The sequence below is a fragment of the Orussus abietinus genome, unplaced genomic scaffold (genome assembly GCF_000612105.2).
Source record: "Orussus abietinus isolate OABI.00-Male unplaced genomic scaffold, Oabi_2.0 scaffold58, whole genome shotgun sequence".
Classification (NCBI taxonomy): Eukaryota; Metazoa; Arthropoda; class Insecta; order Hymenoptera; family Orussidae; genus Orussus; species Orussus abietinus.
Window position 1 is genome coordinate 247,555 of NW_019394249.1, and position 21,387 is coordinate 268,941.

Sequence of the window (21,387 nt, forward strand, 5' to 3'; positions counted from 1 at the left end):
AAAAGACGGAACAACCGAACGAAAGCGCTCGCAATTGCGTCGATCGTAGAAGGTACGATTGCTTGCAAAATTAGGAAATAAAATCCCGGGTACAGGAAAAAAAATTATCATCGTCCCTCCTCGATCCAACGAGGGATATCCAATTAATTTCGTCGTTATTTCAATTTATCTTATTTGATTTTCATGCGCTCCGTTGAAAAAATCGCCGAGGCTCCTTGCGTTTTCCCGAGCGGAGACGATTCCGCAGCACGCTCCCTCGATTACCGCGAATTGTCCGGTTCCGCAGGTTTATTACGATTCTAGCTACGACTTCGCCATCTTTTTTATCCTTCTCCTCCCCTTCCTCCTCTTCGCGCATGCGCGAGCCTGGCGCGCTTAAGGACTACTTTTCTCTCGGCGGTGGGAAAAAATGAATGAAACCAAATTGCTACCCCATGACGAGGACTGTCAAGAAAGATATCACTTTCTGCACCGTTGAGAAAAACATTACAATCTTGCGCGCCGTTAAGAAAAATAATTTAATTTCATATCAGTCCTTTCGATGTCTCGGACACGATGCTCCGATTTCTTAACATTTCATACTTTTTATCGTCATTGCATAATTTTCTCGTTCTCGTATAAATTCATTTGGGCATCTATAAAGTTTCGGATGCTTCGAGATATCGAACTCGCGACTTTATCGTAGTGTAAGAATTTTCTGAACATTTTTAGCAGCGTGCCCCGGGATGCACCGGGGATGCACCGCGAGCCCTTTAAAGGCCCCGTTGCATGCGTCGGGGAATAAAAGTCCCGGGGACGTATGCAAAAACTGGAAGCCGCCTCGTAAACACGCAACCACCTCCGGCATCGCGGCCTGCATACCGCCTGGCCATTTTTTATTCTGCCCTCTATGCAGCGCTGCACAATATCCGCGCGACCATCCCCGAGGCGCCTCGTTGCATAAACCGACAAACGGCCATTACGACCGATCGGGCGGTGGAAAAAATTATTCCCGACGACTGTCAGTCGAGGTTTATTTCTTCATCCCTGCGCCTCCTCCTAGTCACGAAAGCGTCATAAGGAACTGCATATCCGGCAAGAAATATTTAACCCTTACCCCATGCACATTGGGTACTTCAAATTTTCCATTCCTTTTTCCGACATGAAAAATTGCACACTAAAGCTTCCCAACGTGGGAAAATGGATGTGAAAAATATTGGACATACTTTGAAATATCATATTGAAAAAAAAAATGAAGATTTAAGAAAATCTCAAGGAAAAGAGTTGAGAAAAGTTGGCGAAAATTGATCCGAGTGTTTTTGCAATTTCCGCAATTTTTCCAATTAACCGAAGAAAGCCAAAAGTACTCGGTCTTGTTTTTGCACACTCGGGGCATTTTTTGTCAAGACATCTTTTATCCCCGTGCCTCCTCCTCGACTCGCCGCGAACGCGTAATGAGGATAATTTCCTTGCGAAATTTATGCCCCCACGAGGTGGTGATTTATCGCGAGGGGACACTTCTCGAAAAGTGCATGATTAAGTGCATCCTCGGTGCAGCGGGAGAAACGCTATCCAAGAGAAGCCGACCTTTTGCCGAGGAAATTCGAGGGACGAGAAAGCAGGTCCGTGAAGTTGAAGAACTTTTCCGAAAATCGAAAAGTTTAGCCGCTCGGAAAAATTGGGGCCCACTTCACGGACATAGGAAAAGCGCCTCCTCGATGCACCCGCGATGCACCGCGCGAGAGTGCATAACGCCAGCAAGAGGGGAGAGCTGCACCAGTCAAACTGGTATCATTGTTCCAGGCATAAACCTACACATTTACATACGACCGTCCCGGGTACAGGGCCTGCAGAAAGTGGCGACCAACAGCAGAGGACGCTTTAATCGAACTGCAGAATTGATCAATTATCACGACAAAAAAATATTCAAAATAATGATATAAAAGTGGAAAAAAAATTCAAAACAATTATATAAAAATATAAGGGGTTAGGATTTATTACGAGGGGAGGTCTTACCCTTCAAAAGGTGCTTTCTAAGGGTTTGGTTAATCCGAAAGGCGAATTTGGTCCAGGTAAGGATGCAGAAAGAGGGAACCGAAGTGCATTAAATTTACTCCTTGCCCTAGGGACGCAGAGGGAAGAACGACTGGTTGTAAGACCTCGTCCTACTCGTGTCCGAAGTGGTTAAACAGTTGCGATCAGCTTTTTCTTGCCAACCGAAGGCCTTTGCCGATTCCGCACCCCCCGCGTATCCTCCGCATTAAGGCAACACGAAAGCGCCACATAAAGGGTCTCGTTTTTGAAACTTTTCTCCTAACCGGGGATATCGAATTGTTCGAAAGCTTCCCACAGAAATATGGAGCCCCCGAGGAAGGTTTTGACCCTCGAAAAATTTCATTTTTTTTTAATTTTTTAATTTTTGGTTAAAAAAAAAATAATTTCATGGGTACCAGGGCGTTGCTTGTGGCCTCCACGTTCACGTGAGAAATGTTTAAATAATTCGGTACACCTGGTTCAGAGAAAAATTTCATAAACCATTGACGCCACTTTCGTATCACCTTAAGGGGCCCGCGGTGCATCGGTGCATTATTGCGTTATGATGCACCGCCAGTGAAAGCGCGCCCTCGTTTCATTAAGGGGGGGCTTAATTGCGACTCGGGAAAGTGGATAGTTAAGAGTTTCCTTCCCGTTTTCGATTATTAAGAAGTGTAATTAGGGTTATGCGAAATTATCGATGCGTTAACAGGTTACGCGGACTGTACCCTCGATGTGGTCTCGGAATAGACACGAGGTATGAATTGGGCGTGTTTGGTCGATCTTGGAGGCCATTTGCATAAACCTCGAATTAAAAAGCAGTATCCACGAGTATTCCGGCGACGACTCAATTTCGTCACCGTGGAATCGAGCGGTCCCATCGAGAAAGAGTCGTAAAAGGAAGGCCCAAAGTGGACTCGGAATAGACACGCCTCTCGGATATCTTGAAACTCCATAAATTATCACCCGGGGCTTTTCGAGATTTTCCCAGAGAAAAAAAAAAGATTCCTAGACGTCTAAACCAATTTTCTGGTAATCATCGTTTATCACGTCTCATTAATTCCCCCGATAAAAATGTACCGATCGAATCGAGGGTCTCAAAAATCTCGAAATTATGCGACTTCATAAATCCCATAAAAATGACATTTCAAGTTCTTCCCCTCGGAACCTTCGAGGCTCGGGTTAGACGTTGAGGAAGGTCGCGGATCGTATCGGACCCTGGTATAAACCGCGTAGAAAGATTTAAATTCCAGAATTATGCGAGTTCATAAATCCCATGAAAATCATATTTCAGGTTCTTCCACTCGAAAATTCCATTTTGATGATCTGACTAGATGTTGAGAAAGGTCGAGGATCGAATGCCCAACCTCCCACGGCTAATCGCAATCGGAACCGATCGCAATTAGATGATCGGTTAATGCCAGGGACCCATCGTTGATAAATAGTTACGCAAACGCGTAATTACCCTCGCGTTGCGACTCATGGGAACGCGGCTTACTCGCCATAATGATTTACCATCCACAATGGGCGAGTGCCATTTACTCGGTGCATGCTTATGCAGTCGCTACCGACGTGCACGTTCCTTGAAAAGGGCATCCGAGATTATGTACCTCCGAAATTGCGAAATCTAATTAAACACGCCATCCTCCCTTCTCTAGAAAGACAGACGAAGCGTCCAATTGCGAAATTCTCCCCCATCTCACTTTGCACCGCACACGATACATTCCAAAAAAATGTATTCAGGAAATATTTAAGGCGATACGAAATTTTAACACATGACCGGTGAGCCTTGAAATTTCGATTTTCTCTTAAAAAATCGAAATTTCGAAACCGTCAAGACATTCTCTATGAAAGATTGAATTTTCTTGAAAAAAAGTAGTTAAAAGTCTAGAAAGACAGACGAAGCGTCCAATTGCGAAATTCTCCCCCATCTCACTTTGCACCGCACACGATACATTCCAAAAAATGTATTCAGGAAATTTTTAAGGCGATACGAAATTTTAACACATGACCGGTGAGCCTTAAAATTTCGATTTTCTCTTAAAAAATCGGAATTTCGAAACCGTCAAGACTCTATGGAAGATTGAATTACCTTGAAAAAAAGTGTTATTCGTATCTACCCGTTTTAAGATTTTACATCGCCTTAAGGCGCGAAGAATAATTCATTTGATAATTTAATAATGAGGTAGAGAGGTGCGCGGTGGAGATAAAAAAAATATACAAAATGAGGGAATGCCATGAAAATGAGGGGGGGTCATAAATACGGTGATTTACGATTTGTTCCCAGGTAGGGGACAGGTAAGACGCGCGTTCACCATGAAAATGGGGTAAAACGAATTTCATCCTTGCTGAAATTGAATTTCCGATCCAGAGGGATGCCGTGACGTCGGAATCATCTCGCTTTACGATGGTGCGAGATAATTCGGTCTATAGGGTCCCCTAAACGGTCCTAGTCGTCTCTAGGACTCCTCGTGGACTCTTAAAAAATGGGCGGAGACCGGCTACCACCGTGTCATTAAATGGACCCATGGTTCCCTTTACAGCCTCCGACCCTAAGGATTTATGGAGACGCGACCGAGGGCAATTCCCACCCCGAAGAGCTCCCATTCGCTTTCCTCTCCTCTCTTCCTTCCCTTTCGACCATGGAACCCGGTCCAAGAGGTAAGAAAATCGCTCCCTCGTATTCCACCTTTTATTTTTAACGCTCCTTTACAAGCCGAAAATTAAAAGGATTTTCTTTGCAATTTTTTCCAATGGCGCGTAATGGCTCGGTATGCAAATTTCAGGGGAAAGGGGGAGCATGGGCCCCACGACGAACGGATTTTGGAATAGAGGCCGAAGCTGGGTATCCTTCTCCGAAGGGCTATCCCGAATCTCCGTAATTACAGGTTCCCTGGGACCTGAGCACGCACGAGGGGCCCGAATTCCTGGCGAGGAACCCTTCTTTTTCTCAATACCTTTTTTTTTTCGGAAATTGGCGTAGGTACGCTTATTGCCGGTAACCGTTGCGAGCCCTCCAGTTTCGGCGAGAGATGCAAACCAGAAGTACTCCCATTACGCGTTTCGAATTCTCACGGCGCCCCTTCAATCCTCTAGATATGTATAAAAAATGCATAATAAATACATACGCAGAACCATTAATTTTTTTCTCAAACCATGAATGCAGTCCTGTGTTCCTATTCCTGGTTTTCTCGAAAATCCACGCCTCGACGTACCTCACCTATCTCACACATGTACAAAAAAGTGTAATAAATACCTACGTATAAGTATACATTTTTTTTTTTACCGCAAATGATAGATCTGCATTTTTATTCGCGTTTTTCTCCAAAATCCCCGCCTTGACGTTCAGGGGGTATAGCACCGAATTTCGATTTTTTTTTCTCGAAAATCGGCTCCCGGCATCTCGAAAGGGGATATCTCACCTTGGAGAAAGTAAAAATGAAATTTGATTTACGCCGTTCTCCGGGAGATTTTTTGGTTTTTTTTTTATCCCCAGAGAAAGAGAGAGGAGAGCAGAAGGCGAGTCGGGCGATCGACTCCGGTTCCTCGGGGCGGGAGTTTTATTTAAACGGCGGGTGTAAATTACGCTTGCGGGGAAAAAGGGGAGGGATACACGGCGGTGCGGATTCCGCGGATTTACAGCGCGAGTGGCACCGAGAGGCCAAGCACGCCCAAAGCCTCGCCGTAAATCCCGAGGCTGTAAACGTCCCCGGGAAATCTCGGGGGGCACTTGCCCCCGCGAGACCCCCTTTCGACTTTTTCGATCCTTTTTCGATCCTTTCCCTAGCTCGCCTCCGTTGATGCGCGTCACGTGTCTCAACGTAGAAAAAGAAGGAACAAGTGCTCCTTAATTCGCCGGAGTCGATTGGCAAAATCTGGAGTAACGATGCAACGAATGCACCGAGGATGCAACGAGGAGGAAGCAGATCGACCGTAATCGTGCATTAGCCGGGAATTACGGCGTATATATTAGTCGGACTTGCATCCTCGTCCTGTTCCTTTTTGGAAGCAAGCCGAGATAAACGCGAGACGAAGCGAGTGCCCATTCAATTGCTGGATGCGTTTCGCTCCGAATATTGGAGATGGAATTGCAGGAAATGAAGGAATTCCTCGTGGAAGGTGTGGATACGAAAACCAGGATGGAGGAGATTTGTGACGGTGCTAGGAATGGATGCGAAGTCAAGGTAAAAATATTGAGTGGAATGTAAAATAAAAAAAAAATGGCCGACAAAAGTTCGGCGACACCGACCAAAGAAAAGTATAATATAAGAATTTAAATATATAACGGATCGAAAAATGTACAAGGGGAGAAACAAAGATGCAAAGAGAGGATGCATGGAAAAGTCCCCATCCTTGGAGCGCGTCGGATAGACGCTGGCAAGGATAACCTCGAAAAAGGGCCCCGGGTACGATCGGGTAAACGACGCGACGCCGGCGGCGCTATTAGCTAGGCTCGTCTCGTCGGGCCCGATCGCCGACACCGGGCCCTCAATGCCGTAGTAAATTCTACGATACATCGCTAACTAGTAAACACATCGGGCTCTCCTAGCAGGAGCCGAGAGCCGAGAAGGAACGGAGAGAAAGACGGAGAGAACCTCGTCCCGAGCTCGGCGCGATTCCCTTATGAAGGTACTACATCCCCGTGGCCTACGGTCGTATAAGAACGAGCCTAGAATCCGAGCGAGCTTGGAATCTTTACGAGAAAATCGATTCCGCCCCATAAAACTGAAAAAACTGCGAGAAAACGCGATTTTTTCGAGACATTTCTTGTGCGGCCGTTGAAGTCTCCGAGATGTAAAGCCGTCGAATTATCGAATTATGAAATTACCGAGTCGTCTAATCATAGGATCCTCGAGTCATGGAATTACCGAATTATTAAAATATCACATCTCAAAAACTATGAGAAAACGCGGCGATTCCGCGCGTTTGTAGAGCCGCTTTTTGGAGACATTTCCTGTGCGCGCGTTGAAGTCTCCGAGTTCGCGGAGTCATCGAGGGTTGCAAAGTCGTCGAGTTATCGAATTATGGAACAATTGATTTATCCAACCGTGGTTTATCGAGTGATCGAATATGAGAATTATCGAATTACCGAATTATCCGCCACGAATAGTCGATCCGAAAAAATCGTTTAAGACCCCCGGCCGAATTTTTCAAGGAAAAAACACGAGTACGCCTTCTCGCTCGAACCGGAAACAGGATTTCTACGCAGATGACTCTCGAGGACGTAAACGGGAAGACGTAGGAGGGCCCGAGAGGGTCGGTTCGTACCCCACGCTGGCAGAATCTAACCAAACGTGTTCTCCACAGGCCGCGGACAAGATTGGCCGTCACTCGGTCTGCGAATGGACGCATCGCGTCGAGACGCCGATGCCCGGGATAAAGCCCGATCCTTATTGCTTCCTTCGACCCCTGACCCGAGGTTCCCGACGTCCCGTCGACGGGGTAGAAGTCTCGAAAACCGAGGGAGAAAATTACAAAACCGGGATTTAAAAATTGGAGACTCGGACGAGGTAAACAATGGCGAGGACTTGAATTCGATTAATGATAAATGGCGACGAGTCGAATCCGTCAAATTACAGCAACGACGACTCGATCGATTCCAGAGAATTAAATCGACGACTCGGATCCGGCATTTTAAAATGGCGCCGCCTCGGGTTTCCCGCGAGGCGGACTTTTCCAAATTGGGAAAGGAGAGAAGAGGAGAAAATGGGATGCCCCTTGTCGCGCAATTGATAATTAAACGCGCCGGTCACGGCGAGTACGATCGTTTCCCGTGATAGGGCTCGTAATTGCGGCGCACGACGCGTCCATTCTCGACTCCCGGCCGGCCGTTCCGTTTGCATTGTCTGCAAATTCGCCCCCGTAATTACTCCCATTAAGGCGCAATTTCATCCGAACCCCTTCGCGGGTGCGCATGACCTGCCCTCTCCATTCTGCGCCATTGTTACCGCGACTCTTTCCCAGGCTGAGCGAAACTGAAATCGCGAATTCCCTCAAAAAAAAAAAACCGACAAGACTCGAAACGGTTGTCGCTTCCGAAACGAAAGCACCCCCGCGGAAAAATAATTCCCAGCCGTGGCAAAAGTCCATTTCAACAAATGTAAACATTTGAAATTGAAGGTGGGACGGCAACAAATTTCATATTTCTCATTTGATCGAGTAGTGACAATTTTATTTGCTAATATCTACTGTAAACATTATTGCTGCCAGGGGAATTATAACTGCAGGGAGAATAATCGGTAGTTAAGAGTGAAAATGTCATTTCTCGCGGGTATCGGTTCCCTGAAATATATCTCATGAGGTATACGAGCTGGTCCTCGATTACAGGTGCGGAGACTCTTCCTCTGGAGGATCTCGATCGGGGAATATCGACTCGATCCACGGTGCAATTATTCCGTCGCGAGTCGCGCGTAATGCCGGGGCCGCGTAATGGCGGACTCTAGCCGCAATTAAGATCTGTTCGCGGTTCCTTAGCGTAGACGTATTAATTGGACCGCGCGCATCTCCGCCGCGGATCGATTAGTTCGGGTAATTGGCCCGATCCGAGGCGGGATTTATAAAAATGGAAGACTCGAGGCGACTTCCCCCAAGGGAATTCTAACGTTCCTTCTACGAATATTTTGTACCGCATAAAAGGAAAATCTTAAAACATGTTATACATTTAAGACACAAGCGTGCACCTTTTTCTGCAAAATTTCGCAACTTCCAATATGGTGTTACAAACTTACAGGTTTATTTTCAACTTCATCACAAATGTATAATTTTATTCAATTAATTTTACCAGAATTTTTATGCCCCAAAGGACATGAAATATATGAATATTGTTAACAGTGAAAGGAAACCAAGATGGCGGCGCGTCAAAGGGCATCAGAGAGTTCAATGCTCGTCGCCCACGTTACCTTGCATTTTTCTACGAGACGGCGCGGGGTAATCTATGTAATTTACGCGGGGAGGGGTAATTAGCGTATCGCGAGGGTGCCCGAGGATTAACGAGCATGCAGAAGTGACAAAAAGGACTCACATTGTCGGCGGCGTTGACGTCGGCCCCGCGTGCCAGGAGGACGTTGCAGGCGTCCTGGTGGCCCCCGGCTGCGGCGAGGAGGAGGGGATTGCGGCCATGCTGAAATCAGGCGCAATTGCGAATTACGAATCCTCGTAAATATAATCGAAGGAATAATCAACACCTCGGCGAGAGGCGCACCATCTCTCTTCCTCTCGCCGGGCGAGCGCGTCCTCGTTTCGTGCCCCTCCGCCATTTTTCAAATATCGCCGCCCGAGGCTTATCAACGCTTCAATTAGCCCCATAATTAATGGCCGCCGGAAACCCGGCGCGTAACGCGCATAACTTCTGCGTCAAATTAAATCCGGAGCCCGCCATCTTGGAGAACGCGCGCCAATTTTGAACTGTTTAAAATCTTCCAACGCAAACCGCTGAATTTCATCCTGGAGTTTTACGGTTAATTAGAGTTCCCAGAAAAGAATAATGCATGGCCTTGATGTTAAATCTTACTCCCTTTCGGCAAGGATGAACACCCTTGAAAATGAGCCTGCCTCATTATTGCAGGATAATTAAATATTTTCCCTGTGTCGACAAAGAGCTGACTATATTGCGCAGTGGAGAGTCACGCTTCCAGGGCCGCCATGTTTGTATCAATGCACGGTCATTTGTCAATAGGGCCGAGAGGAAGCTCGACGACAATGGGGCTCGTTACGCGATCCGGAAGACGGCTTCGCCCGCTGCAAATTGCGCCATATTAATTCCCAACGACGCGTGACCCTCGTCCTCCGAAGCCGCGTCCCGGCGGCCATTTTGGCACGGTTTAAAAGCGATCTCGAGACACCTCCATAGATAATCTAGCCCGATAAATCTCCCGAGGTCGAGGTTACGAATCGATCGGATCGGTCGGATCGATTTGCGAGGCGACTCCGGTTACATCCAAGATGGCGGCCGGGAGCGATCCACCGACGCGGTGGTCGAGGACTCGTTTCTGGTTTCGTTTTCACCTAAAAGGGAGAAAAAGAATAGGGAAAAGTACCCGGGGAATGCAAAGAGTAAAAGTGTCCTCACCTCGTCGGGCAATGGCTTGACGCCATCGTCAAGGAGACGCTCGAGACGCGCGGCGTCGCCGCGCGACGCCGCGTCGCGCACCTTTTCCGCCATTCCTGCCACGCATCTGCAACAAAAAACGTGCCGTCTGTCAAAAAACACGTTCAAAATAAAACAACAAAAACAAAGTAAACAAATTAAACCGCGTTAAATCATACATCCGAAAGAATTGAAAAAATGTCCGAGACGCGGGAACGCTTGGGGAATATCGTTCTAGGACTTTCTGAATTCCCTCCTTCGGCGACTTTTCGACGTCGAGATCCGAGCGTTTAGCGGAATTAACATTACAGCAAATCGTATTCGTACGTCCCTCTCTCGAGGGCTCGTCTTCATTATCCAGGAGAGGAGCGGTCCCTCGGGGCGCGCCGTAAAGGGAACAATGATACACGACGCCATTGTTTTCGGAGACAATGGCCGACGGCGTTGGAACCTCGGCTCGAAAAGCTGTTACTCTCCTCGCGCGACGATGACTCCCTAGGCTCCTAAACCTCGTCCCGGTAATATTAAAAACCCCGAGGGAGACTTCAACGGCCCGCCATCTCGTCGACCGCTCGCAGGATTTCGTAAATACCGCCATCTTGGATTTTCCTCGTAGACGCGAGAGACTTCAACGCCCGACCATCCTGGAAAGGAGGCGCGAGAAATCCTTCAAATATTCGCACTCGCGCATTTGCATACCCGACGTTAATATAAACGTCCCCGTGTACGACGTCAAGCTGTAATCGCGCGTCTCTTCCGCTGACGCGGTTCGATGCGGCGATTACATCGAAACGTCTAACTCGCGTCGATGAAATCCTCTACGGCCGCCATGATTAATGTCACCGCGCCTGCGCAGAGAATTACGCGCAAGGGCGTTAAAGAAAATCCTGCCCCTTGGTAATCAATGAAAACAATTAATATCTTTATTGACTTTCGCGCGGATTTAAGGGCTTCAATATTTCGATTCAATTTAAAAATCCGACTTTCGAGGTTTGATTTAACGATAAGTGTGATTAAGGCGGTTGAAGCGATCCTTGTTAACTCGAACACGGCGGTATACAAGAGGACGTTCGCGAACCGGATTACAAGGTGATTCTCGTTGACGAAGATGATTAACGTCGCAATATTTCCGTAGGACGAGAGAGCGACTCGTCCTCTCGTCCAGCCGGCACTTATCCGAAGGATTTTACGACACGCGAGCAATCGATCAGGTCCCTCGTCGTTAATTAACGGCGCCATCCTGTTGGGGAGGAGAACCCAGGATAAAGGATCGGAGAATTCGGGATGGACTCGTCAGCTGATCGGAAACTCGATCGAGAGGGTGAAACGATCGGTAGAATTTTTTAACCTCTCGCCCAGTTCAGAATAAAAAAAAAAAGTACGTCATACCGAATCAAGTCTGGAATGTCATAATTTAAAAAATATTACCGAGTCAAGTTCCGCGACCGCCCGATTAATTGTGGCAATTAATCTTGGTACTTCCTGCGCGCACCGAGGTTAGACGAAGAGCGGCGACTCGCAGGCCCATTCTACGTCAAGTGTCCGGAGCCCTCGATCGCGATCGATTTAATTAACGATCTACCGATCGATGCCGTCCTTTTCTGGAAAACCGACCGCGAAATCGCCGAGCGAGGTTCGATCCCATGGAGTCGGATCGAGCGAGATCCACCGGGCTTGGGACAGGTTAGGGAGGAAAGATCAACGATCGGGATCGAATCCCATCCGAGGATTAAAAAGCTCGAACTTACATCACGTAAGCGAGGGAAATACCGCCCTCCGAGTGTCCATACATGTCCAATAGCACCTCGCTTCTCGATTTCGGCATCTTCGAGCGCTGATCGAGTCAATTAAATAAAGAAAAATGTAACGCACAAACGAAAAAAAATCTAAATGTCCCTCTCCAAAAAATATTTTCCCATTTTTTTTTCGTTTCAATTATAGTTAATCGCCACCATCAATGAAAATCTGAAATGAAGACCCGGAGTTAAAATAATCCCAAATCCATTTAAGAATTACGTCTTGAGAGAAAAGAGCATCTCCTTGATTCGAACTAAATGTGTCTTGGAAATGGATTCATTGAAAGTGATCCATTAAAAAAAAGAATGGAGAGATCTGCCAGGCACTTTTGATAGGTTAAATAGATCGGAAGAGATCCTAGGAAGGCTCGACGCTCTTCAGGAATTCCGCGACCGTCAACGGAGCCGAGGACCCTGAATTATCCGGAATCGTCCCCAATTAAGCCGGCCATTATAATTTGTTCCCGACATTCGGTACACCGGTACCGGGGCAAGGAGGGACACGTCGAATAAAAGGCCCTTTAATTGGAGATATGGCGAGATAAGGCGGCCTCCTGCGTGCCGGGTCGAGGATGCGTCCGAGCGATCCGGTGCACCGGGTGCACCGGGTGCATCCAGGACTCCCGGGGAAGGAGACCCCATAGAGAAGCGGAATGACCGTAAGAAGCGAGACCGAGGCAAGAAGAGGCTCGACAAAGCGTTCAATTAAATGCTCCCCGTTGCCCTAGGTCGGGACCAAGACCGACTTCAGGAAATTGAGCTGCTGCTGCAACCGCTGCACATTTACGGATTTCCCCTCGAAACCTCCCGTCCGCCCCGAATTTCCCATAAACTTACAAATTTCCTATTTCCATGGATAGACTAAAATAATCCCAGAGGAAAATCCCCCCTTCAATAAATGCTAAAAAATAATTATTCCTGCAATGCGATCAGATTTCCCCTCAAAAGCTCCTGCGAGTTCCCGCCGCCAGGATGTCCTTACGACTCTCCTGAAATTTTTTCCTCGTCCCGTTGATGTTCTTTCCCGCTTCTCCCGGGGGTTTCTTCTTTCCCCTGCATCCCATTAGCGGACCACCGTGTACCTCGCCGCTTCCTCGATCCTCTTCGAGCTCTCGCAAACCCGAGCTTGTACTTCGCGGAACGAGGGCAAACCCCCCGCGAGCTTTTCCCCCGCTCCCCGCGATTCGCGGAACGTGAGCTCGAGACGAGCTCCGGTTTCTTTCTTTCTTTTTTTTTATCGGCGACAGATCGATCGCCGCCGATTAATGGCGACTCTCCAAGACCGACCGGCATTTTTTGCCAGCTCGAGGGTACATCGCTCGCGAGTACTCGCGACAATCCAAAATCTACATTTACGCTTGGAAGATCTGTGAAAAATCTCCTCGATCGATCGAGAGATCGTTCGTCATCCTTTTGCGCTGCATTCGGTTTAAATGAAATTCAGGCACGAAATGACTTACTGATGAAATTCCTAATGACCGGATCTTTTAACGAGATCCTCGAAATAAATCGTTAAACGCTATCGCTATCGTTGTACGTGATAATCTTAATAAGTATATTAATGAGAGGGACAATTGAAAAAAAAAAAAGAAAAATTCTTCAAGAGTCGATTTTAAATTTCCCGCTTTGATGTTTATCACTCGCGACCCGCACTTTCTTGTCTAGGATTTTTGTATTAAAAAATGGGAAAGAGAAATCGAAGGTCGCCTCGAGGAAGAGAGAAGCCTTGCCGGAGGTGATCGCGCTCGATGACTGATCGACGGATCGGTGGATCGATGGATCGATGGATCGAAGACGCGAGGACGCGCCCCGTCCGGTCGTGTTCGCCATCCTTGCCTATCGGTTACGCGTCGTCGTTAAGGCGAGCCTTGAATTTAGATGCACGCCTCCATCCCGGAAGCCATTAGCCAGAGAGAAGATTAAAAACAAGGAGTGAAAGATTATAAGCAAGGACGGAAAGATTAAAAAAGGACCCCGAATTCCGGCGACGCCTTCGTAGGTCGCGAGACGAAATTCAAGATGGCCGACGCCCCTCCATAATAGTTCTCTTCTACGTTCCTGTTTTTTGTGAACACTACAGAAAAACATTTCATAAAAACCAGGAAAATATCTTCTCATTTCAAAGAATAATTATTTCATTCGGATGACGATTTGAATTTTTCATTCCAATAATTATTTTTTTAATTAATAGAACGTTTCCATCGACACCATTCTAAGAAATTTATCTTCGGTTTAACGAATTCATTTTCTTGATGTACACTGACCTGCTCGATCCAGTTAGACGATTTATCACCTGGATCGACCTGAACAAACACCGACTAATGATCTCCCTCGCCCGGATAATTATTAATAATTCCCTCCGATGAATAATCAATTGTCCGCGCGAAGATAGCCCGAATCACCGGTAATTCCACCCGAGTTTACTTTATCCGCAATCTCGATGGTCTCAAAACACAGAGTGGAGGAATCACGGTAATTCTCGATCCGGGAAATTCTGATCGAGATACGGGCGATAGGGAATTTAATAACGGCCCAAGAAGGGTGGACAAGCGTCCGCCATAGAGTCGAATAATTTTCCACATCAAAAAACATAAAATGAAGGCGCCAATCAAGGACTAAAAAATCCATTGTGAATTTTTTACCCGACTCATTGAAAATATCCAGAAAATTCAAGCATCTTCGATTCCCAAAATTGTAAAAAAAATCACAAATCTCGGAATATTTCCTCGTATTCGATAACGGTGAAAATAACTACGCGATTATTTAACAGCGTTATATAATTAGGTATTCCACGCAAATGAGACCTGCGACGAGAAGTTTAAAAAAAAAACGTGATAAAAATTAGAATATTTCTCTTCTAATGGAGTTCGATTAATATTGGAAATTAAACGTCGAGGGATTCATGGCGGGCCCTTTGGGCTCGTTAATTCCGACGTACGACTTAATTGCACCTCCTAGGGGAGTGGTTCCTGTTCGAGGTCTCCGTACACGGTGCACGTCGGCAAGATCGCAACTGGAAACGGTCCCGGACGTGGGTACACGTGTTACGGGCGTGTACTCGCCGACGAGTGCGCGGAAAACTGCAGAAAAGTGCACGCGGCCATAAACGGAGCCCGAGGGGCGCGGATGCACCGCGTTGCATGACCTGCCTACACATCTGCAACGTCTAGGTACCTAAGCACGCATCTAGGTACTGAGATCGAGAACACGAGCCCAAGACTATTAACGGTAATGCTACAACTACACCAGATATTAAAATACATAAACAAAATTCAAAACGAGGGCGATTCAATGGGTGTCAAGATCTTTCATGTACTCTTTATATGAACAATGAAATATTTGAAAGGACTCGGTGCATCCAAGCCAGAGAAAGGCTTAAAAAAAAGAGATCTCTCCGAGGCGACTTTCATCCCACCTTAAGGTGACGAGATAATTTCTAATGAAAATTAATCATAATGATCTTGAGCAATGGGAGAAACTGGTCTCTTTTTTTCGGGTTTCTCGCGATGAGAGTTCCCCACCGGCGGTCTATATACATGTGCATCTCATTTTCTTATTTCTTCTTCTCGAAGTGCCCTATGAAATGCAATCGTTTTGTATGCAAACTGCATCCGAGCAGGAGGCGCGAATATGCAGGATACGGCCGATCTTTACGAGCAGGTCGGGTCGTTTCCAGGGAAAGGGGAGACCGGGATAAAAATTCCTCCTGATATACGCCCCGTTAAATTCGTTTAACGCCGAGCTAGGAATCGCGGAATGAAGACGTTCACTCGGCGCGGTGCATCGGTGCATCGGTGCATCCCGCGGAAACGGGGGATGCAGTCGATTCCGGATTTCACGGGTGCCGGGGACCGGTCCTTCGACAATTATTTTTTATCCGTCTAGAAAGGGCCTTAATAACCATTACGAGAATTCCACTTGTCGCGTCTCCATTTTCTTTTTTGGGCCTCTCTCTTGCCGATCGCCGATTTTGCAAATACGCTTTCTCCTTTTTTTCCCTTTCTCGGATTTAGACATTTCGCGAATCGAGGGGACCTTTTCTTACATGGTTAAGCCCGTACCCGCAAATTATTCGGTGCACCCAGTTTGCAGAAAGGTATTACAAATATTTGGCATTTCATATATATGTTACCGTGGATGACCGAAATTGGAGAATGTCGACTTTCACCGGTGAATGTCAACGGATACCAAATACGTCGGTGAAAGATCGAATATTTCATTACATTCTTGTACATTCGGACTCTCTCCAGTGTGTGTCGACACACACCGGTGAATGTCAACATTTACCGGTGTAAGTCAGAAATAAGGGTATTTAGCAAATATTTCGGACATACACGAAGCGACTATGTGAATGTTGACATTCACCGGTGAAAGTCGACATTCTCCAGATTTCGGTGTTTCACTGTAACATATATATATAGAATGATCCTTTCGTATCGCCTTAAAAGGAAGAAGAAGATACGGTGACGAGTGGGCTGCAAAGTGCAAATTGCAGGCCGATGTAGATACCCGCCTCTCGAGGCGCGAATCGCCGAGTTAAGCCTGCGTTCCATTATCGGCTACATGTAAAAAATTAATTAAAGTACGTCCTAGCCACCGTTCCTCCAGGTCGGCCATCTTGCGCTCGAATTACGCGGGAAACCGAGGCGCGGCTCCTATAATTAAAACATTTCACCTCGCAGTATCTTAATGGACAGTCGTTAAGTTTCGCGTATACATCCCGCCGATAAGACGATTAATTCGCGTGTTCCTTCACGTAGAGACGGAATCCGGGCTTCTGGGGGGTTTTATCTCGATGTCTCTGTCGGCATTACCGGGCAACGCTCATGCGAGGAACGAGTTTCCGTCCGAGCCGTCAGTATCGACCTTGCGCACGAGAGTTCGACTTTTCATTCATTCCGGGCCCAGATTATTTCAAAGTTCCTCGAACCACCGGAAAAAAATGAGGAAAACGAGGGAGACGCCGAGACGTGACCTAGGTCATGTCCCACGAAGCTGGATTTTTTATTTACTCGCGTATAAATTATTCCAGGAATTTTCTTCCAAGATCCTCCTTAAACAAGCTCTTCCGATTTCCGAGGAGAGAAATCCACTGGGAAGAGCATCGCGAAATTATCGGAGCTGGGAGAAAAAAAAAATGAGAAAATCGAGGGCGGTACCTTGACCCAGGTCAAGGCGCCGGATGCGTTGCCCTTGAAAATGGCTCCCGAGTTGGCGGCCAAATGGAGAGGCAATTATCCCCGCCAACTCGGGGGCATTCCTGGGAAGTACTTCCATTACCGTTCCCATATTGGCGGGAATCGCGCCGATTCGCATAACGGTCGCATCGGGGAATTTCCTCGATCGAACGAGGAACGCAAATCGCGATCCTCGAGGGGACCCTACGTGCCCGAAGGTACTTAAATACATATATACGAAGGTACGTCGGTACCACTACCGATCTTAGCCTAGTTAGGGAGCCGGTATGTGCTCCGTTTGCGAATCGAGCTCTCCCGATCGGCAATGCTTTGGTCGAACTGGAGTCCATACGATATAAAAATCCCGTACCCTGGTATCAAGAAACTCGGTAGAGTTCCGCACCAAGTACACATATGCCCATTATTATGAAAGTGGTCTAAGTGAAAATTAAAAAAAAATAAGTTTATCAGTTATTTCACGCCATATTATTTCAAACGAAATTAATTCAATGTAATTTCGAAACAAAAAATATATGACAGACCACTTTCATAATTATGGGCACATATATAAGTGGTAGTAATCCTATAAATTTCTATAGAGTATCGCTCGCATATTTCGGGACACTTTCCAAAATTTCGAAATTTCGTAAGGAAAGGAATAAAAAATAATTAAAAATCGAACGAGGCATCCAGGGCATTGAAAAGTGCAGGTGCCTTGCCGTGACGGGAAATTTCGGCGAGTCGCAACCTGGGAAGGTAAAAGTTGGAGGTACGAGGCGGGATACATTGCGACTGTAAGTTACAGCAAGACAGGGCAAAAAGAGGAGTAGCGTGTCGGACGTTAAGCGAGAACCTCGGCCTTAACGGACCCGACCTTAAAAGGAGAACCCTCCCGAAATCGACCCTTCCCCGTCCTCTCCTCTTTTTCTCCCAACGAAACCTTTTCCCTTAATCCTCGAAACTCCGACGACCTTCCCGACATCACTTAACCGAATTAATTCGCGGGAATCGACCCCAATCACTTTTTTGCCCAGGGTCAAGGATGTCTCCCGAGTAATTGGTTAAATGACAAATGACCCGAGCGGAGTCATTTAATCGTCGTACCAGCTGTGGCCGACTTCGCCAACGAGAGAAACCAGTCGAGCCATTACCATATTTCCAATTTCCTATCCGCCTCTATAAAACGACTAATGAGTGATTAGACAATTAAATAAATTAACATTCCCCCGGTTCAAGAACGACTGACCCCCTCGGATGTACTTTTTATAGTCTTGACCCCCTAATTATTGTATGAAGAAATTTTAAACTGAAATTTCTCGGGGGTCAGGACCTTCCTCCCCGCTTCCATATTTTCGCGGGGGAGTTTTAAACGATTCGATAGACCCAGGTCGGAGAAACGTACAGAAACCGATCGATCCTTGGAAATCCACTTTCGTACCGCCTTAAGGTGAAGTGAAACACGTCGAGGAACTTGATCAACGTCGATAAAGAAGATTTTTCTAAATGCCTACGTTGCCGACGTTGGTTTTTATATTGACAGCTGGGTCGAATTATATTGGGTATTGTACCAAATGGCATATTCCACCTGTCGGTTTCGTACAATAAATTATAAAGAAATCGAAGTGAAACTCCAGAAATCCTTTGGATTCGTGCCTTCTGGGGCCCTAATTGACTGCAAAGGGACCCCCTGCGCCATCTGTGATTTCCAGGTGAATTAAATTTTCACTCCGAGACCTCGTATTCCCATCGTTTTAGCAAAGAAGCGCATACAACACTTTTTTTGCCTTTATCCCGTTCAAATGCGAGTTTATCGATTACCAGAGTGTTCTAAATTCTCGTAAAATTATCCTGACCCTTTCGATTCTCATATCAGAGCCTTCGATAATTGTATATCGATCGAAATATGAGAGCTCGACGCCATTTTGGTTCTGGTCTGGGCTGAGTTAAAAAATTTTATTAAAAAAATCCAAATTTTGAACGTGTCAGGACAATTCTTAGACGATCAGGAGTGATGTGTCAAAGTTTCGGACAGTTTGGTCTAATATCCTTAAAAAAAAGTGTTGTATTCGAATCGACTGATTTGAAGGATGTTTCACTTCACCTTAACGAGGAACACTTTGGAACAGTTCGCTCTCTGTCCAGGCTCGGCTCTTAACGCGCGTCCACCGGTCGCAGGATGCGACTCACTCGGGATCCCCTCGAAAACTCCCCTGGAAAGAGGAACACTGATTGCCACCATTTGCTAATTATACCTTAGGAGGGACTCGATTTTCTCGGAGGTCCCTTTTAACGCGATCGGATATCCCAGTTTTCCTGGCACCGGCCTTCGCCGATAGCGCCGCCCGATATATGCCCCCTTCCTTCCCCTCTCGTTCCCTTTTTCGCCTTTTCCTTCTCGCATCCTCCTCGGCTCGATCCTGCGAATCTAACGCACGCATCTTTGCCTCTGATGACTTTATTACCGTGCACGAGGGGCAGTCATCGATCCGAGGGATTATTCCGTAAAAGGGACCGACGCTCTTCAGGGTCCCACCTCGAATTCCCGACGAACGAGGGAAACGGCGTCGCGGCGTCTATAATTAACCGATAATCGTCCAAGACGTTACGAATCGAAGGAAAACATTCCACGGATTTTATTCCATCGATTTGCTTCGACCTGATAAACCTCGATATTTTAACTGATAATTTATACGAGACAATAGGAATGAAATCACCTGAATTTTCGAGAGATTTTCTTCCATCGATTCGCTTCGACCTCCTAACAAATTACGATATTTTTAATCGATAATCGTCCAAGACGTTAAAAATCGAAGGAAAACATTCCACGGATTTTATTCCACCGATTTGCTTCCACCTAATAAACCTCGATATTTTAACTGACAATTTATACGAGACAGTAGAAATGAAATCACCTGAATTTTTTGAAGATTTTCTTACATCGATTCGCTTCGACCTCCTAACAAATGACGATATTTTTAATCGATAATCGTCCAAGACGTTAAAAATCGAAGGAAAACATTCCACGGATTTTATTTCATCGATTTGCTTCGACCTAATAAACCTCGATATTTTACCTGATAATTTATACGAGACAGTAGGAATGAAATCACCTGGATTTTCGAGAGATTTTCTTCCATCGATTCGCTTCGACCTCCTAACAAATGACGATATTTTAATCGAAAAAATGATCCAATGATTCGGGACCGAAAAAAAACCTCCCCCGAATTTACGGTCACATAATTTGACTTTATCGGTTCGCGTCGACGACGTGATAAATGACGATTTAATCGCGAGTACACCTCGAGTCGAGTTTCTCGGCGGGAAAACAAATCGGTTGACGTGCTCCGCAGTTTGTCGGCCGAATCCGGCCGGACGATGGGGAGGGAAAAGGGGAGAGAAAAAAAAACATAAATCGCGGAATAAGGGAAAAAGTCAGTGGACGTAATTAATGGAGGGTCCTAATTGGTGTAGTTAGTCGGTAGGCTAGGGTCGCGGCCGTGAGGACGCTCGATCGGCCGATAATTGGTGATCGCGCGGAGTATCGGCGCGGATCGTTCCGGGCTCCCGAGTGCGTACGCGGGACTACGGGGGAATGCGAAGGAATACGAGGGAATACGAGGTATTATACCGGTTTGGTAAACTGGATTCCGCGGCCAGAGGGAGAGAGAGAGAGAAAGAATCACTAGTCCTCTGAGTCACGTACACGCAGGAAAGTACTCGAGATCGGTATTTCGGCGAATGCAGGGTTTTAGGTTTCGCGATGCGATCGCTCCAAGGGGTATTTTTACACTAGGTGTACTTTTGCACGAGGTGAATTTTTTTTCACTAAGTGAATTCTTACACAAGGGATACTTTTGCACGAGGTGAATTTTTGCACCAGATGAACTTTTATCCGAGGAGTATTTTTGCGCGAGGTATACTTTCGAAAACCCTTTTTTTCTCTCCTAAAAATACGGATCGTACAAGTACCTGGCTGGTTACCATAGGTACCTCGGCCAATTACGCGTAACGAGAGTAGACGGTGCGACGTAATCCTCGGCCTGGGTTTAAAGCGCCCGTCAGTCCCTAACGAATTTGGCCGTAGACTCGCTAAAAACCGGGCAAAATTTCCGGGATAAAAAAAGAAATGAGCCGTTAAGAACCAGAATCCCTTCCCGAGCGGCGCCTCGGATCATTTTTCTCCCAATAAAAATTACGTTTTTCTCCCAACAAAAATTACGCTAGCCCTACCTCGACATAAGTCATCGCACCGATTACAGTAATTTCCTGCGATCACAAACGCATAGTCAATAAAAAAAAAAAAATTGTACCCAAG

General features: G+C 46.5%; 1 protein-coding gene across 4 annotated transcripts in view; it reads right to left on the bottom strand.

The window, feature by feature from the left end:
- LOC105698494 (ankyrin repeat domain-containing protein 6) overlaps positions 1 to 21,387 on the bottom strand; it is an 81,415-nt gene that overhangs the window by 51,946 nt on the left and 8,082 nt on the right. For all 4 annotated transcript variants that reach the window (XM_012422794.1, XM_023433818.1, XM_012422796.2 and 1 more), the window contains 2 exons: positions 10,082 to 10,187; positions 9,035 to 9,133 (listed from right to left, as the gene is read on the bottom strand). In XM_012422794.1, coding sequence (XP_012278217.1) covers positions 9,035 to 9,133; positions 10,082 to 10,187 — 205 coding nt within the window. The remainder of the gene's footprint in view (positions 1 to 9,034; positions 9,134 to 10,081; positions 10,188 to 21,387) is intronic.